This window comes from Lytechinus variegatus, chromosome 8 (genome assembly GCF_018143015.1).
Source record: "Lytechinus variegatus isolate NC3 chromosome 8, Lvar_3.0, whole genome shotgun sequence".
Classification (NCBI taxonomy): Eukaryota; Metazoa; Echinodermata; class Echinoidea; order Temnopleuroida; family Toxopneustidae; genus Lytechinus; species Lytechinus variegatus.
The window spans coordinates 33,912,925-33,932,415 of NC_054747.1; the positions used below are offsets into that span (position 1 = coordinate 33,912,925).

The 19,491-nt window shown below is 36.2% G+C and overlaps 1 protein-coding gene across 1 annotated transcript; it reads left to right on the forward strand.

Moving 5' to 3' along the window:
* Positions 1 to 18,893, forward strand: LOC121419668. The gene is made up of 9 exons (XM_041614127.1): positions 1 to 138; positions 8,878 to 9,305; positions 9,764 to 9,967; positions 11,683 to 11,924; positions 12,449 to 12,583; positions 13,888 to 14,057; positions 15,025 to 15,207; positions 16,642 to 16,929; positions 17,273 to 18,893. Exons 2-8 carry the CDS (start codon positions 9,029 to 9,031, stop codon positions 16,898 to 16,900), a joined length of 1,470 nt encoding a protein of 489 aa, XP_041470061.1. The 5' UTR covers positions 1 to 138; positions 8,878 to 9,028; the 3' UTR covers positions 16,901 to 16,929; positions 17,273 to 18,893.
* Positions 18,894 to 19,491: the final 598 nt, after the last annotated feature.

The following is a 19,491-nucleotide window of genomic DNA, read 5'->3' on the forward strand; positions in this document are numbered from 1 at the left end:
AGTATACCCAAACCATGGCTGGAAAAGACCCATCCGAGCCAAGAGGAGAACTCACACTTGAAAGAAATTTGGAACAAGAAGTAAAAGGAGAGGATTTAATACGGCAATTCATATATGAACGTCTTAAAGACCAAGGAGGTAGGAAGCATTCTTGCAAATATGTTAGAGACAAGAAGACATAGGCCCGAAATCTGAACTCGGGTTTAAATTAAACCCTGGTTTAAAGTTGTGGTTTAACTAAAGTATGTAAAGCCAATTGGGGCACAAATCCCTATTAACTCAGATGACACTCATGTTGTTCATAATTGTCTGGGAATAATAATATCTTCATTATGAAAGCAAAAGGAAACAAAAATAGTAAACATTGGAAATATACAATATAGACAGAATTTCTGAATTTTTAGCTTCTCATAATTTTTGCACAGAGTTAGACCGTGGTCTATAAGTTAAACCTGACTTCAGAATATGGGCCATGGACAACAATCACCATACCACTCATTCAATGAACAAGGTTATGATATAACTTTGTTCTCATTTATATCTCCATGTGTGGCAAAATAAGGGTGGCAATGTTTGGCTAATTTTCTCTTTTTGTTTGGGGCAAATGCTTGATGTTTTTACACTGACAGTTTCCATTACACCTATTATTCATACAACTTGGCTCTTATTTATATTTGATACTTTAATTTTAATTTTAAATCATTTTTTTCTTAATTAAAAATTTTCTTGCCATATTACTTTCCACTAATAGAGGGCGTACACAAAATTATGCCAAAAAAACAAGTTTTTGAGCGCTCTGGTGAATACAAAAATTATTTACAAGTTATTAATGAAAAATAAATTGCAACTGTACGGAAATTAGTAATTTTGGTCACAAAAGTGATATTTTAATGATTTTTTAAAGTGTGTGCTCTGTACAACATTGGCATACCGTAGTCCTACCTGTAGATTCCCCACAGGCAGGGTGGTAGCAGTGAACAAGTGCACCATACTTGCCAATTTTAGAGTAGTCCATGTTAATTACTGAGGAAGTAGGAAGTAACCTTGCAGAACTTTCATAAATTTGACAAAGAAAAATCTAAAGAATATATGAATTATATTTAGGGGGGGGGGGCAATGGGGGCACTAATGGTTAATGGTAATTTACTGGGATTAGTTGGCAACTCACAGAATCTAACAGATAGATGGATAGATAAATAGTTTATTTGATAAAAACCATACATCATGGCGGCCAAGCCGAATTGTGATGCATTTACATATAAATCAAAATAAATCAATACTTTAAAAATGGAATACATATTGAAATAAATAATATATATGTGTGATTATAATGTGTACATGTGTAGCCCATTCACTTACATGTACAGTATCTCTTATTTCTTTTCATCCTAGAGCTAATTAACCTGCAATATATAGTAACTTTAAATGTTTAATCCTAATCATCAAATCAAATCATAGATTAATCAAATCAAATCTGCCTCATCATCATGGTCCTGTTTCATAAAGATTTATTATACTAAATAGGTTCATTATTGTGGATTGAAATAATCGCTAGAGGGTATTCGTTTGTCTCGCAATCTACTATGGTCAACAAGGAAATTCGTGATCACTCTCGCAAAAAGTGTTCACTGGCTTTCTAGGAAATTCGTGATCACTCTCGCAAAAAGTGTTCACTAGCTTACAAGTTCACGAGCTTTCGAGTGCCGCTGCAACTCTTTATCAAGTGACACGGATTGTCCGATATCGTACTGTATTTATACTAACCTCAAAGACCGTACGCACAAACGCGAGAACAATAGGTGGGCACTGATCCGTTGTGTGATTGGTCAGGAGTTATGCAAATAAGCCGGGGGTATATGCAAATACGCCGTGGGTCGGCAATATGCAAATGAGACCAAAATTGGCGGGCTCGCTAGTTTCCCGTGGGCGGGGGTTGACTGGCTGAGCGGTCCCTCGATCGGGGCCGGGAACGATCGGGTCGGCGTGCACTGCCAGGTAAGGGGGTATTGTGCTGTCGGATGGTTCGCATCCAGAAATCGGGGATGTCGATCCCGCTGTCTCTGTTGAAATTGTTAGGACAAAGACGTATACTAATAGCCTCCTTAATCCTGCGTGTATACCAATGTCTTTCTTTGGCAATGCAATGTACACCCTCCCAATCTGGGTGGTGTTGCTTCTCCCAAGCATGTTCTGCCACCGCGGATGTGTCGGTTCGCTGTAACCGAACATCGCGCTTGTGTTCAGAAATGCGTTCAACTATCGGTCGGGCTGTCTCTCCGATGTAAGACCCGTCACATCCCTGGCAAGGAATGTTGTATACTACGCCATCACGTCTGTGATCAGGGATAGGGTCTTTGGGGCGTACAAGCTGTTTGCGTAAGGTGGTGTCTGAGCGGAAAACCGTTCGGATACCGTGACCTTCTAATCGGCGTTTAAGTTGCAGGCCTGCCAACTACTCCTTTTTAAAAGGAGTTACTCCTTTTTTGGAAATTTTTAATATCCATTATATCATAGGGAAAGAAAATTCCCCTTTTTTTGTCCATATATTATGTACAGTCATCTATGGGAAATATGCTGTGACTCCTATTTTGTAAATGAATCACTCCTATTTTGTATGTTTACAGGTTGGTAGGCCTGAAGTTGTTGTGAAAGGCCATCTATGTATGGCAAGACTGTACAAGTCTTGAAAACCTTCTGATCCCTTGGTGGTTGTTTTTTCTTGAAAGTATTCTTGATAAAACGGCGTGGGTAGCCATTACTGTATAAGGCGCCACGTATGTGGGCTCTTTCTTTCGGGAGTTCAGGCGGGTGAGTTATAATACGTGCTGCTCTGTCGAACAGACATTTAATAAGACCCTTCTTGACCGATTTGTCGTGATGAGAATCGTATGGTATGTATTGGTCTGTATGAGTGGGCTTGCGGTAGACAGAGGTGTCTTTGGACTAGCGTGTCAAGGAATGCTAATTTCCCTCCTTGTTCAGTCTCCAGAGTGAACTGGATGGACGGTTGCTGGCTGTTCATGTATGCGAGTAGGCTGTCTGCTTCGGAATTATTTACAATTATGAAAGTGTCACTTGATAAAGAGTTGCAGCGGCACTCGAAAGCTCGTGAACTTGTAAGCTAGTGAACACTTTTTGCGAGAGTGATCATGAATTTCCTAGAAAGCCAGTGAACACTTTTTGCGAGAGTGATCACGAATTTCCTTGTTGACCATAGTAGATTGCGAGACAAATGAATACCCTCTAGCGATTAAGATTTATTATGATAACAAATGCACAATCGACCAATCATATTGAATGATTTCAGTAGCTTTTATTCTGTCTATGCAATAACAAGTTTTATGAAATGGGTCATTGATGGGGAATTAAATATGATTGGTAAAATGGATATCAATATCTTTTCAGATGATGGTACTCTGGAAGAAGGAAGTGATACATCTCAAGCTTTGGCTGTGGATCAAGGACCAATAGAGAATCAAGAGTAAATAATTATATCATAAAGAATGTATTAAAGGGGGAAGTTCATCATGATAATAAGTTGGTTTTAATGAAAGAAAATTTAATAGAAATATTGGTGGAAGTTTAATTAAAATCTGTTGAAAAGACTAAACAGAATTGGTCAATTCCAGCGTAACGGACATGACGTTCAGACAAATTTTTGTAATTCAAATGTTTATACAGTAGAATTAGCAGTCTTTTGATAATTGTTACTAAGCTTATCAGACACATTTAAGTATCAGTTACATAAACATAAAATTTCAAATCGTTTTGTTGAACAGTTGCGGAGAAATTGCACTCTTTGTGAGCGTAACGGACATGACACGAAATGGACGAAGCATTTTTACCTCCTATTGCTTATCAAAATTCCTGTGAATTCTTAGATTGCATGCACCTGACATTGGTGTTAATTTAACCTTAAGATCATGCTCTATCCATAAAATGGTGTTTAACAACAGTTTTGCAGTGCATTCTGTATTCCTAGCTCAAAATGTAGCGTAACGGACATGACACACGAAGCGTAACGGACATGACAGTTTTGTCCACTTTTTGTAAGCGAATATAATTATTTTATTACAAGATATGGTACAAGTCTCATTGTTTACATGTTAAGGCTAGAGGTTAGAGACACATATCATAACTGGTAATCTGTAATATCTCCTATTATTTTGCAATTTGAGAGGGGGTCTTTTTGTACAATATTTATAAAACAAAAAAATATTTAGAAAAATTTATTTTACACCGGTTAACAACAGTTAATGAGTATTTTCCAGTTACTACCATCCACCACACCTAATTAAAGGAGAAAAAGTTGATAGAAAAGATTATTTTTTTAATTCATGCCCTAATATTTGATAATATACTAGCGTAACGGACATGACACCCTTACGAAGTGAACTTCATCAGCACTTCTTAGTTTGAAAATGAAAGAAATATCAATAATGAATGTAATTATGTAACAGCAAAGTACCTTTACTAACACTCTAATGAAAAATGTGTAGATATTATTAGCAGGTATCATTAAATTAATAGCTATAGCCTAGGTGATAATTTTATATTGAATACAACGTTTATCGTACCACTACGACACACTGAGAAGACCAAATCTCATTTTTTTGAGAAGAAAACAAAATTTACCAGACCTGTATAAATCCAAGAACATATTATGGAATGTATTGTATGATAAAGAACATGTACTAGTATTAATGTCAGTTTTAAGATTACAAAAAATGGTATTAAAATTTAATAGCAGTACCTGGAAACTGGTCTTTCATTATCGATTATGTATGAGTTGAAAGGTAATCGGAATGCTTGTAAATAGCTTCTGAGATTTTTTTTTCATTCAAAATAACTATCATCCTGAGTATAATCATCCTTTCATCAAATCTTGGATGTTCTAAATCTTACAATCTTGCTTGCTGACAAATGTGGCTGTATCTAATTTCGTTGTATTGTCCGCGCTGCTTGTGTACAATTGAAGATACATCATTCAAATCGTGATTATGGCTGACCAAAATACTATGATGACATAATTTATTGATCGCGCCACATTCTTTCCACGGCCCCTTTGCTTTGTGATACTGCAAAGAAGTGCCACTGTAGATTCATGGATTCATAGAGCTACAGGTACATCATGAAACACAGATATCCGAATACAAACTTGCTTTTAAATGTGATCCCATGCCATCACTGAAGAAGTACATGTAGAGGTTGGTGAAAGTCAGATACTTTGAAGTAATATCATCAATGATCATGAATTCACAAGTTGGAGTTTTATCATGCTCCAAACTGTCAGTGCAAGAACCTAAGATAATCAAATGTTTGTTCAAACACAAATGATGCAGATTGTGATCTGAGTATGTTGCCAGATCTAGCTGCATCTTATCCTAAAATTATGTAACATACCGTTAATTTTCAGAAAAATCTACCAGAACAGGAGCTGAACTTTCATCATTCACCAACTTCTAAAAATAGCTTGAATGACATGCAGATTCTAGGAAATATTACATTCAGCTATCCTCAAACAATTGAGACTGACCTCAGTCTGTGACACTGAGCCTAATATTTTGTTTTTGTAAATGCTGCCATTTGCCATATATAAGGCGTCATGTCCGTTACGCGAATTGTCATGTCCGTTACGCCATTTTTATAAAAATGAGAAATGGTAAGGGAAAATAATTGCTACACATGGTAGGGGGTTTAATTCTAACATAGAATCTGAATCTGCAGTACCCTTAGACAAATTTCCTATAAGCTGTGAAAACTTTAAGTGAAAAACGTAACGGACATGACACTGATAATGGTAAAGAAATCACACAAATCTGAAGACAGATTTCTGTAAAATTGATGAATGGCATAAAATCTAACGATTATTTTCTGTTGATTTAAACATTAATCAACTATTCAAAAGTTAAAAGAGACCTCTGGGACCTTGTTTGCTTTTAGTAGAGACAGGAAAGATGAATTGTTTAAAAATAGCCACATTTTTTACATTTTGCAATATACTATTCTATTTTTTTGATGATGAAAAAAACTACAAAATTTTATCAATATTGCGATTTTTCTATTGGAAATTGAGACTTTATAGATTACTTTTTAAGAAAATTTGACTGCTTAAGTGAAATCTGAAACTTCATTTTTTCTCTAAAGTGAACATTTTCCATGGAACTGCCCAATTGTATTAATTTTTAAAGTTTTTATTGTGATATCATCAATAAGAAGCTCCTTTTATGTTGGGTAATGTAAATTCTGAAAAAAAAAATGCAATTTTTTTTAAAATTGAAAGTCATTTTACTTTTAGATGACTGCATCATTGATTATTGATACATGTATGGATTTTCATCAAACATTCACAAAAAATTGCTTTTACATCCAACTTAGTGTCAGTGTGAACTTTCCCTTCAACAAGCTTGTATTCTCAGTTTTAATACAGACTCTGGTCTAAAGACGTGGTTAAATGTGGCTGGTCAATTGTGAAACAAGTTTTTAATGTAGATTTAATACATCAGCTCACTTGACACTCAGATCATTCAAAAATGCAGTAGCTTTCTTCATCATTGAATTATCGGGAAAGTACAATCATTTCATCTTCCAATAATCTTAACACAACTAGGCCATTGCTTATAAAGCTAAACAAGACAAGTTTCTGAATCAGAATACTGGTTGATTAATAGCTTTACATGTAATTTCCTGCTGTTGGTAAAGCATGCCATAATTAATCTTGTATGATATTGGCAAGAGATTCAAGTTTGAATTTATTATCATTATTATTATCCATTTATTACGAATGGAGTATATTTGTGTAAAAGATGAGATCTACGATTCAGTGTAAATAGTGATTTTTTTTTATCAACTACTGGTTAAATTATTTTTTTTTTAATACATTATTCTCATGGTTAAACACATTTGGTCTACTATTAATTTGTTCTAATTGTCATTTGGTCTACATTGCTCTTTGTCAAATAGCCACTTAGTCTAATTGTCATTTAGTCAAATGGCCAGTTGATCTACTGTACACTTCAACTTCAATTTGATTCATAAACCATTCAGATTAAGTGGTGTTAGATCAAGTGGATATAAGACAGAATGATGGCCTAACTGAAAGTTAGATGAATGGTAAATCGGCTATTTTTATTAGACCAAGTGGTTATTTGAAAAACTGGTTTTAGACAAACTGGGATAAGACCAATCAGGATGAGACCAAACTGGTATTAGACAAAGCAGGTATAGATTAATCAACAATCTATCAAACTTGAGTCAAATTGTCAGAATTGAAAATGTTAGTTGATTACAAATTAAGAACAAATTGCACTGGTGCTCTGGGGAATCGCCATTCACTTCAATGTTAAAACTTGTCCAATTTTGCATATTTAGTAGTAAACAGTAGCTCCTGACAAATTCTCTTTTTTTGCCTGGTTGATACACTTTAAAGCTTGTGTATAGTTTTGGTAAATCCACCAAAATGCACCTATCACTATTCCAATTCATTGCTAGCTAATATGAATGGATATGCCCTATAACAGTTATGATGTGGAGGATATGAAATGAAAATGTGTTTTACAGGATAAAGTTTGCGATTTTACATGGAAATTTAACTTGATCGGGTCACCCGATCAAATAAAAATATCTGTGTGTTTTGTCTTTCAATTAAATCCTATTCCAAATCATGGAATGGGCTGAAACTTTCAAGATATGTACTTTGTCTGTAATTTTCGGATATCTAATCACCAAATTTATAAGATAAGTGCTTGAATGCCCATTTTTTAAATTTAAAACAAGCATCGCCGAGAGAGGGCGTTATATATCCAAGATTTGAATATTTGAAATTTTCTCAGAGAAGTGCAGTTGGAAAAACGGTCTCTACGCTTCAGTAAGACTGTCATAGTAGATGATATTCGATTATCAATCACATTATTGACCCTTTACCAAAGCTATACACAGGCTTTAAGAACAAATCAGTCAAAAATGACTGGTTAATAGGGTCAGCTGGGAGAAACTGTTATTCTAGTCATATGTTACTAGAATAGAGTTATGTCTGACTAGAATATATGTCAGAAATGTGAATATCAGTGATTGCCATATCAGTTGCTCCCAGCTGACTACTGGTCTAGTCAATTTGACCGATTTTAAGAGTGTACAAGTCCAATTAATTATATAATATTGACTGGCCTTGAGGGGAACATCAAATATATTGCCAGCAAATGAATCATATTGGCCCGAGTCTTTAGACGAGGGCAATATGGGTCATTTAAGGGCAATATATTTGATGTTCCCCGAAAGAAGAGCCAGTCAATATTTTTATTATCATCCAAATCAGATATCTAGAGCAAAAATCATGATAATGGGGATATTTCTTTTAAAAATAGAGTTCTGTTGTGTCATGTTAATATCGGTCTAGGCTCTGCACTTTACCATTATGACGTACTTGCAAGCGCTCGGATTCAGCGTTGTCTTTATTATGACGTATATTGTTGGTGGGCGGATCCTTATGAAGCGTATCTCTTTATACGCATCCACAAATTCCCGGATGTGAGACCAGGGAAAATACAAAGGTATATTTTGCTTCGTCTCTGCATGCAAAGTAAATACGCGCACTGAGACCGAGGAAAATACAAACAATATACCTACCCTTCCCAATATTCAGAAAATGTAGGGCAATACGGTTTTGTAAATGACCAGCTCAGATGTCTGATACGGGTGATAATCTACATTATTGAATGTTAAATAGGTTTACATAGATTTCAATGCCATGAATTTGCTCTATTTTGAATAATATGCCTTCCAAATGACCTTTCCTATCCCTCATTGAATTTAGATTATAGGTTTTACTTCTCACAGTTTGATCACAGAATTTTTCTTTACATGTTTAATTTTTATCAGGTTGGCAAGGGTTTCACTTGCATTACGACAGCTCGGCGATGAACATGAAGCTGTATTAAGAAGAGGGTTTCTCACACCGCTATCAGGTGTACCAGGAAAAGGCAGATCAGCTCTAATACCACAATTAGGTGTAGAGGACGTAGGTCTGTTGATGTACCTATATTACCGTTACAGAATCTGGTCAGACAATAGAAAGACAGAGGGATACAGCCTTGATGACTTGATTGATCGGTTTGCTTCCATCGAAACATCAACAGAGAATTTCTTGCTGCTTTTCTTGGTGAAAGTTTTGTATGGTCTGCCTATCCAGAAGTATGTCATGCATATGGTAACATGTTTAATGGTTCAGTGGCTAATGTTCACAAGACGGAGAGAAGAAAGGAGAACAAATCAGAGAAGAAATACAGAGGTAGAAAGAGAAAGTATTGGTGAGTATTTCTCACAGGAAGGTGGGGGAGAGAGGTGTTCTATTGATAAAAAATTCAGTATTGTGAATTTACATTAAAAAAATTATGAATTAGGTTGATGGTCAAAATCATGGTGATGATTATGATGATGGTGATGATGATGATGATGATTATGATGATGATGATGATGGATGTGATGATGATGAGGGTGATGATAGTGATGATGGATGTGATTACGATGATGATGACAATGGTGATGATGATGATGAAGTTGATGATGGAGATGGTGATAGTGATGATAATGAAGATGATGGTGATAATGTTGATCATAATATGGTCTTCATCAAGGTGACAGTGAAGATGACAATGGTGCTAGTAATAATAATTTAAAAAAAATAATTATTTTCCACAATTTAATTCAGAAAATATATTTATCAAAATATAATTTTTTCCTATTTCTCCCACCATGTATCTTTCAGATGTTAATGAAGCTCAATGGGAATTCATAACAGACACTCCCCGAGAGCTGGTCCTCCAAGAGAATGAAGCAATTATTTCATCAGGGGTCAAATTCTCACCATCCGGTGCTAAACTCAGCAAACCTCTCAAGGTCACATTGGACCACAATGCATATTTCTCTCATCCAACACGTGCAGAAATTGTCTTCTACACACGCAGCAATGGTAAATGTGATAGTTTATTAACAATAATACATAAAACTGAGTGCTTGAGTGGAAAAGCAGTGCACGTGGAAATACATTTAGGTGCTTAGGCTATTGCCAAATGTGCACCATCTGAAACACAAGCTTTCGCTGCATTGCCAATGACAGAGCAGTGCATTATTTGTTTTATAAAATGATAACGCTGAAACCATGAGTCTTTAAAAGGGTTTAAAGTACAATTTGGGTGCCCTTATTCATCTTCTCGATAGTGCCAATATGCTTGGTTTTACAATGTCACTTTTTTTTCACATAGTGGAATTGGTTAAATATCAGCTGATGGGTTATGGCCAATTGCCATGCTTGAAATATTTAATTTTTGTCTCACCTGCGAAGCAAAGTGTGACTATAGGCGCCGCTTTTCCGACGGCAGCGGCGGCGGCGTCAACATCAAATCTTAACCTGAGGTTAAGTTTTTGAAATGACGTCATAACTTAGAATGTATATGGACCTAGTTAATAAAACTTGGCCATAAGGTTAATCAAGTATTACTGAACATCCTATTAGAGTTTCATGTCACATGACCAAGGTCAAAGGTCATTTAGGGTCAATGAACTTAGACCATGTTGGAGGATTCAACATCGAAATCTTAACCTGAGGTTAAGTTTTTGAAATGTCATCATAACTTAGAAAATATATGGACCTAGTTCATGAAACTTGGACATAAGGTTAATCAAGTATCACTGAACATCCTGCATGAGTTTCATGTCACATGACCAAGGTCAAAGGTCATTTAGGGTCAATGAACTTTGGCCGAATTGGGGATATCTGTTGAATTCCCATCATAACTTTGAAAGTTTATGGATCTGATTCATGAAACTTGGACATATAGTAATCAAGCATCACTGAAAATTTTGTGCAAGTTTCAGGTCTCATGATTAAGGTCAAAGGTCATTTAGGGTCAATGAACTTTGGCCGAATCGGGGGTATCTGTTGAATTACCATCATAACTTTGAAAGTTTATTGGTCTAGTTAATTAAACTTGGACATTAGAGTAATCAAGTATCACTGAATATCCTGTGCGCGTTTCAGGTGACATGACCAAGGTCAAAGGTCAATGAACTTTGGCCAAATTGGGTGTATCTGTTGAATTACCATCATAACTTTGAAAGTTTATGGATCTGATTCATGAAACTTGTACATAAGAGTAATCAAGTATCACTGAACATCCTGTTTAAGTTTCAGGTCACATGATTAAGGTCAAAGGTCATGTAAGGTCAATGAACTTTGGCCATGTTGGGGTTTTTTGTTGAATAACCATCATATCTCTGTAAGTTTATTGGTCAAGTTCATAAAAAGAGGACATAAGAGTAACCATGTATCACTGAACATCTTGTGCGAGTTAGAGTAGTATTCAAAGTCAGCACTGCTGCTATATTGAACCGCGTGATGCAGGTGAGACGGCCAGAGGCATTCCACTTGTTTAAAATTATATTTCACTTTATAATAGTCTAAGTACAGTATATGGGGGATGCGGGGGGGGGGGGGGGTTCCTCACCACAACATTCCGCATAATATGCAGTTTCATTAAAAAATGTCATTATTTTTGCTTGAATTAATATTTATTACTATGATACTGATGATAGAGTTAACTTCTGTTCCATGTAAAAATTTTTGTTATTGTTCATCAGTTTATTCTTTTGACGATTTTTATCATTTTTCTACTATCATGCTTGTAGATTCGGAATCTTTTGAAAAAATCTCTTCATCTATCAACGGTTATCCACGTTGTGAGGTCAGGACCAAGGACTTGGATTTCTTTGTTGATCATTTCTCAGAGTGGTGGATCGTCGCCGTTTTTACCCGCTATTTTATCGGGAAGAGGATCAATTGCACGCCGTTCTTTCGCCCACCTGCGACAAAGGGTTTCTCCCATATTATGATTCTATGCTTGTATGATGACCTTACAGAAGTTATTAAGGTAATGTTAGAGTCAGCAAAATGAAAGATTGGATTTTTTTTAACGAAATAAGTTTGTTTGCAAAGAAAGTATGAAAATTAGAGAGGCAGGATGGTGATTGTTTGAACAAGTTTGTACAAATTCAGGCAAACCATAAAACTTTGCGTACAAATTCAAGGCATTACTTGCATCATAATGACATCAAATTAAATCAATATACAACATAGCAAATATTTATTTTTCTGAGGTTACTTTCCACAACCTACTGCTAAAATCTGCTTCATTGAATAAGCTTTTACATGGCAGTGAATGTGGATTTTTTTTTTTGGGGGGGAGGGGGCTCTTTTGAATGTAGGGGGGTTAATCGCCCCAAGCCTCCAGGTATTTTTCTCCCTGGCTGTCGAGCTAAAAAAGTCGCCCCGAAGACTGTTTTATAATTGATTTTTCGTCTGCTTTTTTGACATGCGCAAGGTGTGCTACAGGGGTAACTTTATTTTCAACTGCGTTTTGTCTCTTCACCACCCCCTCCCCCCACCAATATACAGAAAGTAAAAGAAGAAATGTCAGAGTACAGAAAGCTGTTTCCTCCCCAACCCATGTTCATAGAATGGAAGTGTGGAGATATCAACATCGAGCTGTTAGAGGGCCCGAAGGATAACGAAAAGAAAATTGACGAGGCGGTACGTACTATATTTATTGAAAGCAAAATTTATGAAACCAGTAAACAGATTAATGGAAGAAACAATTCAATGAAACTCCAACAAATTTTGGGGGAAAAATGAGAGGAAAGTTTTAAAGCACTTGAATGTTAAGACCCTAATAGTATGGATGTTCTTCAATTGGCAATGCAACCAAAGTGTGTGATGTCATACCCGTACAACTGCTCTGTTATTTTAGTACATAAAAAGATGGTGATTATTTTGAAAAATAGATTAAAATGAAAAAATGAATGTAATAAAGCGATATTACAAAATATATGTGCATTAAGAATGCAGAGAAAAGGATGATTGGTAGAATTAACGTGCATTATATCATTCGTATGTGTATGCTCAATTTTTACAGTGACCAGGGCTCCGTTACACAAAAATTTGCGATGAATTGCAAATATAAAAGAATTGCACCGATTGGTCCTCGGTCAGTATTTTAAACCTAATACGCATGTAACATTGATATTGATTGGTCAATCTTTGTGTTATGTAGCCCAAATATTTAGATAGCTCTGGCCATATTGCATCTTTTTTAAGATTTCGTACGACTTCTACAGGTTGGCAGATGTTCCAGTGTGCTGGTAAAAATTGCTCTTTTTTTCTTTCCATGAATATATTTTGTTGAAGAAGGGTAGCATCAAATAGCATGTAGATGCTATTATTTGATGCTAGGACTTCTAGGATTTGTTCCAATCATCATTTAGTCTAATCACCATTTTGTCTTTGACCATTTTGTCTCACAACCAGTTGGTCTAATATCTGCTTCACTTTGCCCAATAAACACTAAGTCTAATTAGACCAAATGCTATATGGACTATAAATGGCTATCAGACCAACAGGTTATTAGACGAAACGGTGAGTGGTCGAAATGGCTATTAGACCATGTGGAAATGAGACGAACTGATGGTAGACCAAATAATAATAATGATAAATAGATTTATAAAGCGCTTTTTGCCTGAGGATACAAAGCACTGCTATTATTACACCGGCTTTAGCTCGAGCTACCATCACCGGCGCTCAGTGCATGCAAGGAATTATTCCTGCCGGGTACCCATTCACCTCACCTGGGTCGAGTGCAGCACAGTGCGGATAAATTTCTTGCTGAAGGAAAACATGCTATGGCTGGGATTCGAACCCACAACCCTCTGTTTCAAAGACGAGAGTGAGAACCACTAGACCACGACGCACCCATCGTAGACGAGTTGGACATAGGACCAACTGAAAATACACCATCTCTGGTAGTTCTGAAACCAATGTTGATTTTCTCTTTAAAATAGCATATAGATGAACAAGATTTTCAACGACTTGATAGGAGACAACTCACCTTCGATGTCATGTCATCGGTGACGGACCCAAGTCAGAGGTTCTTTAGATTCAAGTTAAAACAAGACAGGTCACTCTCATCTTCTACATTGCTTCGATTCATCTTGCCATATGACGGTACGTAGTGCGTGCTCCATGTCCTGTTTTCAGGGAAGTTCATCCTGACGATGAGTTGGTTTAAATAGAATCAGAAAATTTAGTGCAAAATTTTGATGATGGTTAGATGGAAATCTGTCTAAGAATAACTTAGTTATGATTTTTTTGTAATGATGCCACAGTGGCTTCTCCATATATGTTATAATAATAGTAGTAATAATAATGACGGTATATTTACCCAGGGTAGCCACATCAGTACTGAAAACTGTTCTCCCAGCGGGCCCTGCTATTATTACCCAGGCTAACCTAGGCTACCTATTCAGGTGAACACAACTTTTTTGGTGTGTGATGTAAATTCTCCAAAGTGTTATTTTCTCTAAAGATTGAAAGTCAATTTAATTATGCTGGGATATAACATCAGTGGGATCATTTTGTACCCCCTTCTGTAAGAAAAATATTTTTTCTCATCATGCTCAATCTAAAAAAAAATTGAATTTATATTACATGATAGATGGGGGAACTGCTTGTATATGATGTCACAAATTGGAAATATTTTAAGAGTCATAGTATTCTTTCATGGATTTTCATGAAGTCTTTACCAATAGTTTTGCTCAAAGTTTTCTACTTTTATTAAACCAACCTGTTGCCAGGGTGAATTTCCTCTATAAGAACTTTAATAAGACATGATTGATGACTTGTTCTTGGACCAAATAATCTCCAGCAAATATTATATACTATGATACCATTCTATAATAATAATTGTTATTACATTTGTATGGCGCTTAAAACAGATATTTCCAAGCTTTCGTTTGCTGCCTGTCATAAATTACTGAGGAAAATAATAATGTAATCTTAATAAATGAAGAAAAAAAATGTAAAGAAACAAAAACTAAGAAGTGCACCTCCATATTGACCAACCCACAAATGATAGAATGGATATATCTAGACATTAAAAAGATGCAGTTCTACCATAAAAATGCTTGACTGACATCGGACTTATTGAATATCTTCAATGTAATTCTTTCCTTTTTGACTAAAGATCCGGCAACTACAATGGCAGCAGTGTCAGCAAGAGCAAAACCAGCAGCAATGACATCAGCAATAACAACTGCACCAGCAACAGCTTTGACTACAGCATCCACTCCCGCAATGGTAACAGCTGCAGCAACACCTGCAGAGTAAGTTTGAATAGAAATGCCACCCTGATAATAATAATAGGCATTTATATAGCGCCATCTATCTAGAAATATTCTATTCCGAGGCGCATTGTTTATTATTACTACCCCGGCTTTAGCTCAAGCTGCCTTTCAGCGCTCGGTGCATTCAAGAAATTAATCCTTCCGGGCACCCATTCACCTCACCTGGGTTGAGTGCAGCACAATGTGGATAAATTTCTTGAAGGAAATTACGCCATGGCTGGGATTCAAACCCACAACCCTCTGTTTCAAAGTCAGAAGACTAATCCACTGGGCCATGACGCTCAATGCTGATGTTAGGGTGTAATCAAGACGGAGGCTGCAGCTATTTATCTCAAGCCAAATGTAAGAGGTGTCTCTGCTCTGGAGAGATTACGAACAGTGGTTGTGAAATAATTATTACCTATACCATCTCATGATTTTGTAGCAGCCATTTTATTTTTATCGACTATGATCCAGGACTGATTTTTTTTTTTCGTGTGAATAACTGCCACAGGACTTTCATTGATTATAAAGAATCCCATGACTAAAGCTAGATGAGAAGGAATAGACAATGGCTCAGAAGCCAGTGTTAATAGTCTCGGCAAATTAAATGTATTGCTTACGTTAAGGATTTAGCATAATTGAGTTGCAGGCTCCGCCTAGATTATAGGCTCCCCAGTGCCCTTTTGCACAAGCTACCATTATGGTAACTTTTCTATCCAGCGGTAACTAGCATGGAATCCTTGATTCTGATTGGCTGTTGTTCATTGTTACCATGGTAGTTACCACTGTATGTTAGTTACCATAATTGTAACTTTTATGCAACAGGGCCCTTGTTTCGAATCAGAATCAATATTTCATCCATTCTTCTTTCAAAATGGTCTATTCTTTATTAGCTCACAGAGGTACAGTATGTCTATTCAAAAGACATACTATATTAGTTATTGTTCATGGACAGGTACTAGTGATTACAGTATAAAATGAGCCCAGGGGACCACTAATCTATATGGCTGTACACACTCGTGACCACAGGTTTTTTAAACCCACCCTAAACAAGTTTTATCCATTGATCAAATAATACCCTTTTCAAGTATTTTCAAGAGCATTTTTGACAATTTTGCCCTGTAAACATTTATAACCCCACAACCATACCCTTTTGGCATTTTTGACACCCTAAATGTGTCATGCGCATGATGTGCCATGAACAGCAAAAAGTACCCTTCTTACACGTTTCTTTGGTTGTGCGCTTGTGTACAGCAATATAGTTGAGTGCCCCCCCCCTGGGAAAATGAGTTGATGAATTGAGCCTGGAATGTTAGATGTGTGTAACATCTTTCTCTTCGTAATTAAACCTCAACTTTAAATCAAACCAGATTTCAGAATACGAGCCTTTGTAATGTCTTTAAAGCCAAAATACGTATCATCCTTTCATAGGTCTGATCTGAAAGCGGACGCAATACTGGACAGACTAGCCAAATACGTACCTGTTGATGCCTACACAACGTTGTGTATCCACCTCGGTATTGGGTTCAACGAAGCTGAAGGAATCGCAGATAGGTTCAACAGAGACTACCAAAGAGCTATGAGGTACTGCTTTGCCCAGTGGAAAACAAAAACAGGTGGTGATATGGAAGAACTCAAAGATATACTTCAAGAGGCCGAGATTGGGGATTTAGTGAAGTATATACACTGATGGTACATGGTTTCAACCGATGCAACAGTGTCAATTGGTGCAACATGCCTTGACCACCAGAGTACTACAAGGTACAGCTGTGCACAGTGGAGGACAAAAACCAATAATGAAGTGGAAGTGGAGGAACTCAAAGATAAACTTCAAGAGGTTGAGATTGGGGATTTAGTGAGGTATATATACCGATGGTACAAAGGTTTCAAGCGGTGCAAAATGCAGGGACCCGCAGAGGACTGAGTTACTGCTTTGCACAGTGGAAGACGAAACAACGTTGTGATATAGAAGAGCTCTAAGACATGTTCTTCAATAGGCTGACATTGGGGATTGAGTGAGGTATATATACTGATGGTACAAAGGTTTCAAGCGGTGCAACAGTGTCAATTGGTGCAACATGCAGTGACCCTCAGAGAACTATGAGGTACTGCTTTGCATAGTGAAATACAAAAGCCAGTTACGATATAGAAGAGCTAAAAGTTATACTTCGAGGCTGAGATTGGGGATTTAGTCAAGTATACATACTTATGGTGCTTCAAGCAGCACATCGGTGTCAGCTGGTGCAACATGCAGGTAATCCCGGAGAGCTACAAGCTACAGCTTTGCACAGTAGAAGACAAATAAGCGGTTGTGATATAGAAAAGCTCAAAGACATATTTCAAGAGGCTGATATTGGGAATGTAGTGAGGTATATACACTGATGATGCTTGTGGTTTCAACCGTTGTCATGTTAAGGTGAAAAAAAAACTACTGAGATTATATTTGGTACAATGGTTACAGTGAAAGACAAAAACCAGTCGCGATATGGAAGAGCTCATAGTTATACTTCAAGAGGCTGAGAATGTAAAATGAATGGATGTATAATGAAGGAATCGTCGAGTTTACATGTATACACTGATGGTGCAGTGGTCCCAGTCTGTGTCATTGGAAAAAGTGGACTAAATGTCTGTTTAGAATATTTCATATAGTACAGCATGTATGATGGAAGATTCATAGAGATAATAAGTGCTGATGGTGCAAACAGAGCTGCCAAGAAGTACTGATTTTCAGTATTTAGTACTGAAGAGTACTGAGAAGAATACTGTTAGTTTCTTGTTAAATACTGATTTCTAAAGTGAGTCAGCTGTATGTGTGGTCCTATGGTATTTTTTTAAAATACCGATTTCCTCACTGAAATACTGATTTTCAGCTTCGAAAATACTGAAATGTTCTTTTTCTGGTTGGCAGCTCTGTGCAAATATTTTGATGGGTGGAGCGTGCAGAGATTTGATTTTGATTTAATGAGGAATTTAACATAAATGCCTTTAACAAGGAGATGGATGTGTTTACATCTTAATTATTTTGAACTTTCTGAAAAAAATCAGTACTTCAAGCCTTTAAACTATAAATAATGTAGGTTTGTATGTTTGATTAAGGATGTAGATGCCTTTTTAATCTGAAATTCAACATGTACTTATCTATGTGCCTTGTCTTAGAAAGGGTTATTTTATATTCAAAATGCAAATTTTAATGTACACAGTAAATAATATTTTTACATTCGTCATTTTCTCTTCATGACCAACTGCTCCAATTATCTTGGTATAAGAATTTTGTTAAATGATATGAATACATGTATCAATATCAGAATCCCGGAAAGCACCACTTAAATGTACACACAAGAGATTTATAGATAACTCTACCAAAGCCTAATTATTGGCTTACAAACACCAGCAAATAGAGAATACTAAATAAACCAATAATGTGTAATTATCAAATATTTATTAATGTGATAGATTGATGTTTTATGAAACAAGTATATTGTGGTATCCTTTGCAATACACCAAGAGATTGAGTAATGATGTATAAAACAGCCCAATAGTATGATATTTATTTTTAAGTATGGTATTTATTTATAGAAATAATCATGTGACACATAATTAGCCAAACTGTGAATATAACCATATAAATCATGAAAACACTAATTATAATTGTACTTAAAGATGAATAAACACTGATTTCACGAGAAAGTGTGTGAAACCAAGCTTGTCACTATATCATCGAGGATCTAGATGTGGTAAAGTTACATAAACTGAACATTGTGAAATCTTGAAATCTATGCTGAAAAATGTTCACACTGAAGATCACTTACACAGATAAGCGCACATGGAACAGTGTATTATTATTGCTTTGAATGTCGGCCCGACGCTTGACCAAACTCCCATGCTTATTTGCTAATTTCTCAGCAATTACACAATTTCTTCCAGAATCCTTTGGCAAATATTTTTCATTTATACAGACAGACACTTTGGTGGTCATTTCATTGGATTCTGTACGAACTCATTTTGAAATAGTTACAACTGGAATTTATCTTTAATGATTTAACATCCTGCAATTGTTTTATGAGTTAATTGCCAAAATTAAGTGTTGTTTCTTCTTGACTTTATGATGGCTCTAGAAAGAACTGTATTTTTGTTGACATGTTGTTCAAACATCACAAGTCAGTGGGCCATCCACGAGTGATAATGGCCAGTCAAGCTGCTTTTGGCGCTAAGAGTCCAGTGGTCTGGTACCAATGCAAAGCGGCTTTTGCGCCTAGTGTCACCAATAAGGTACCTAGTGAC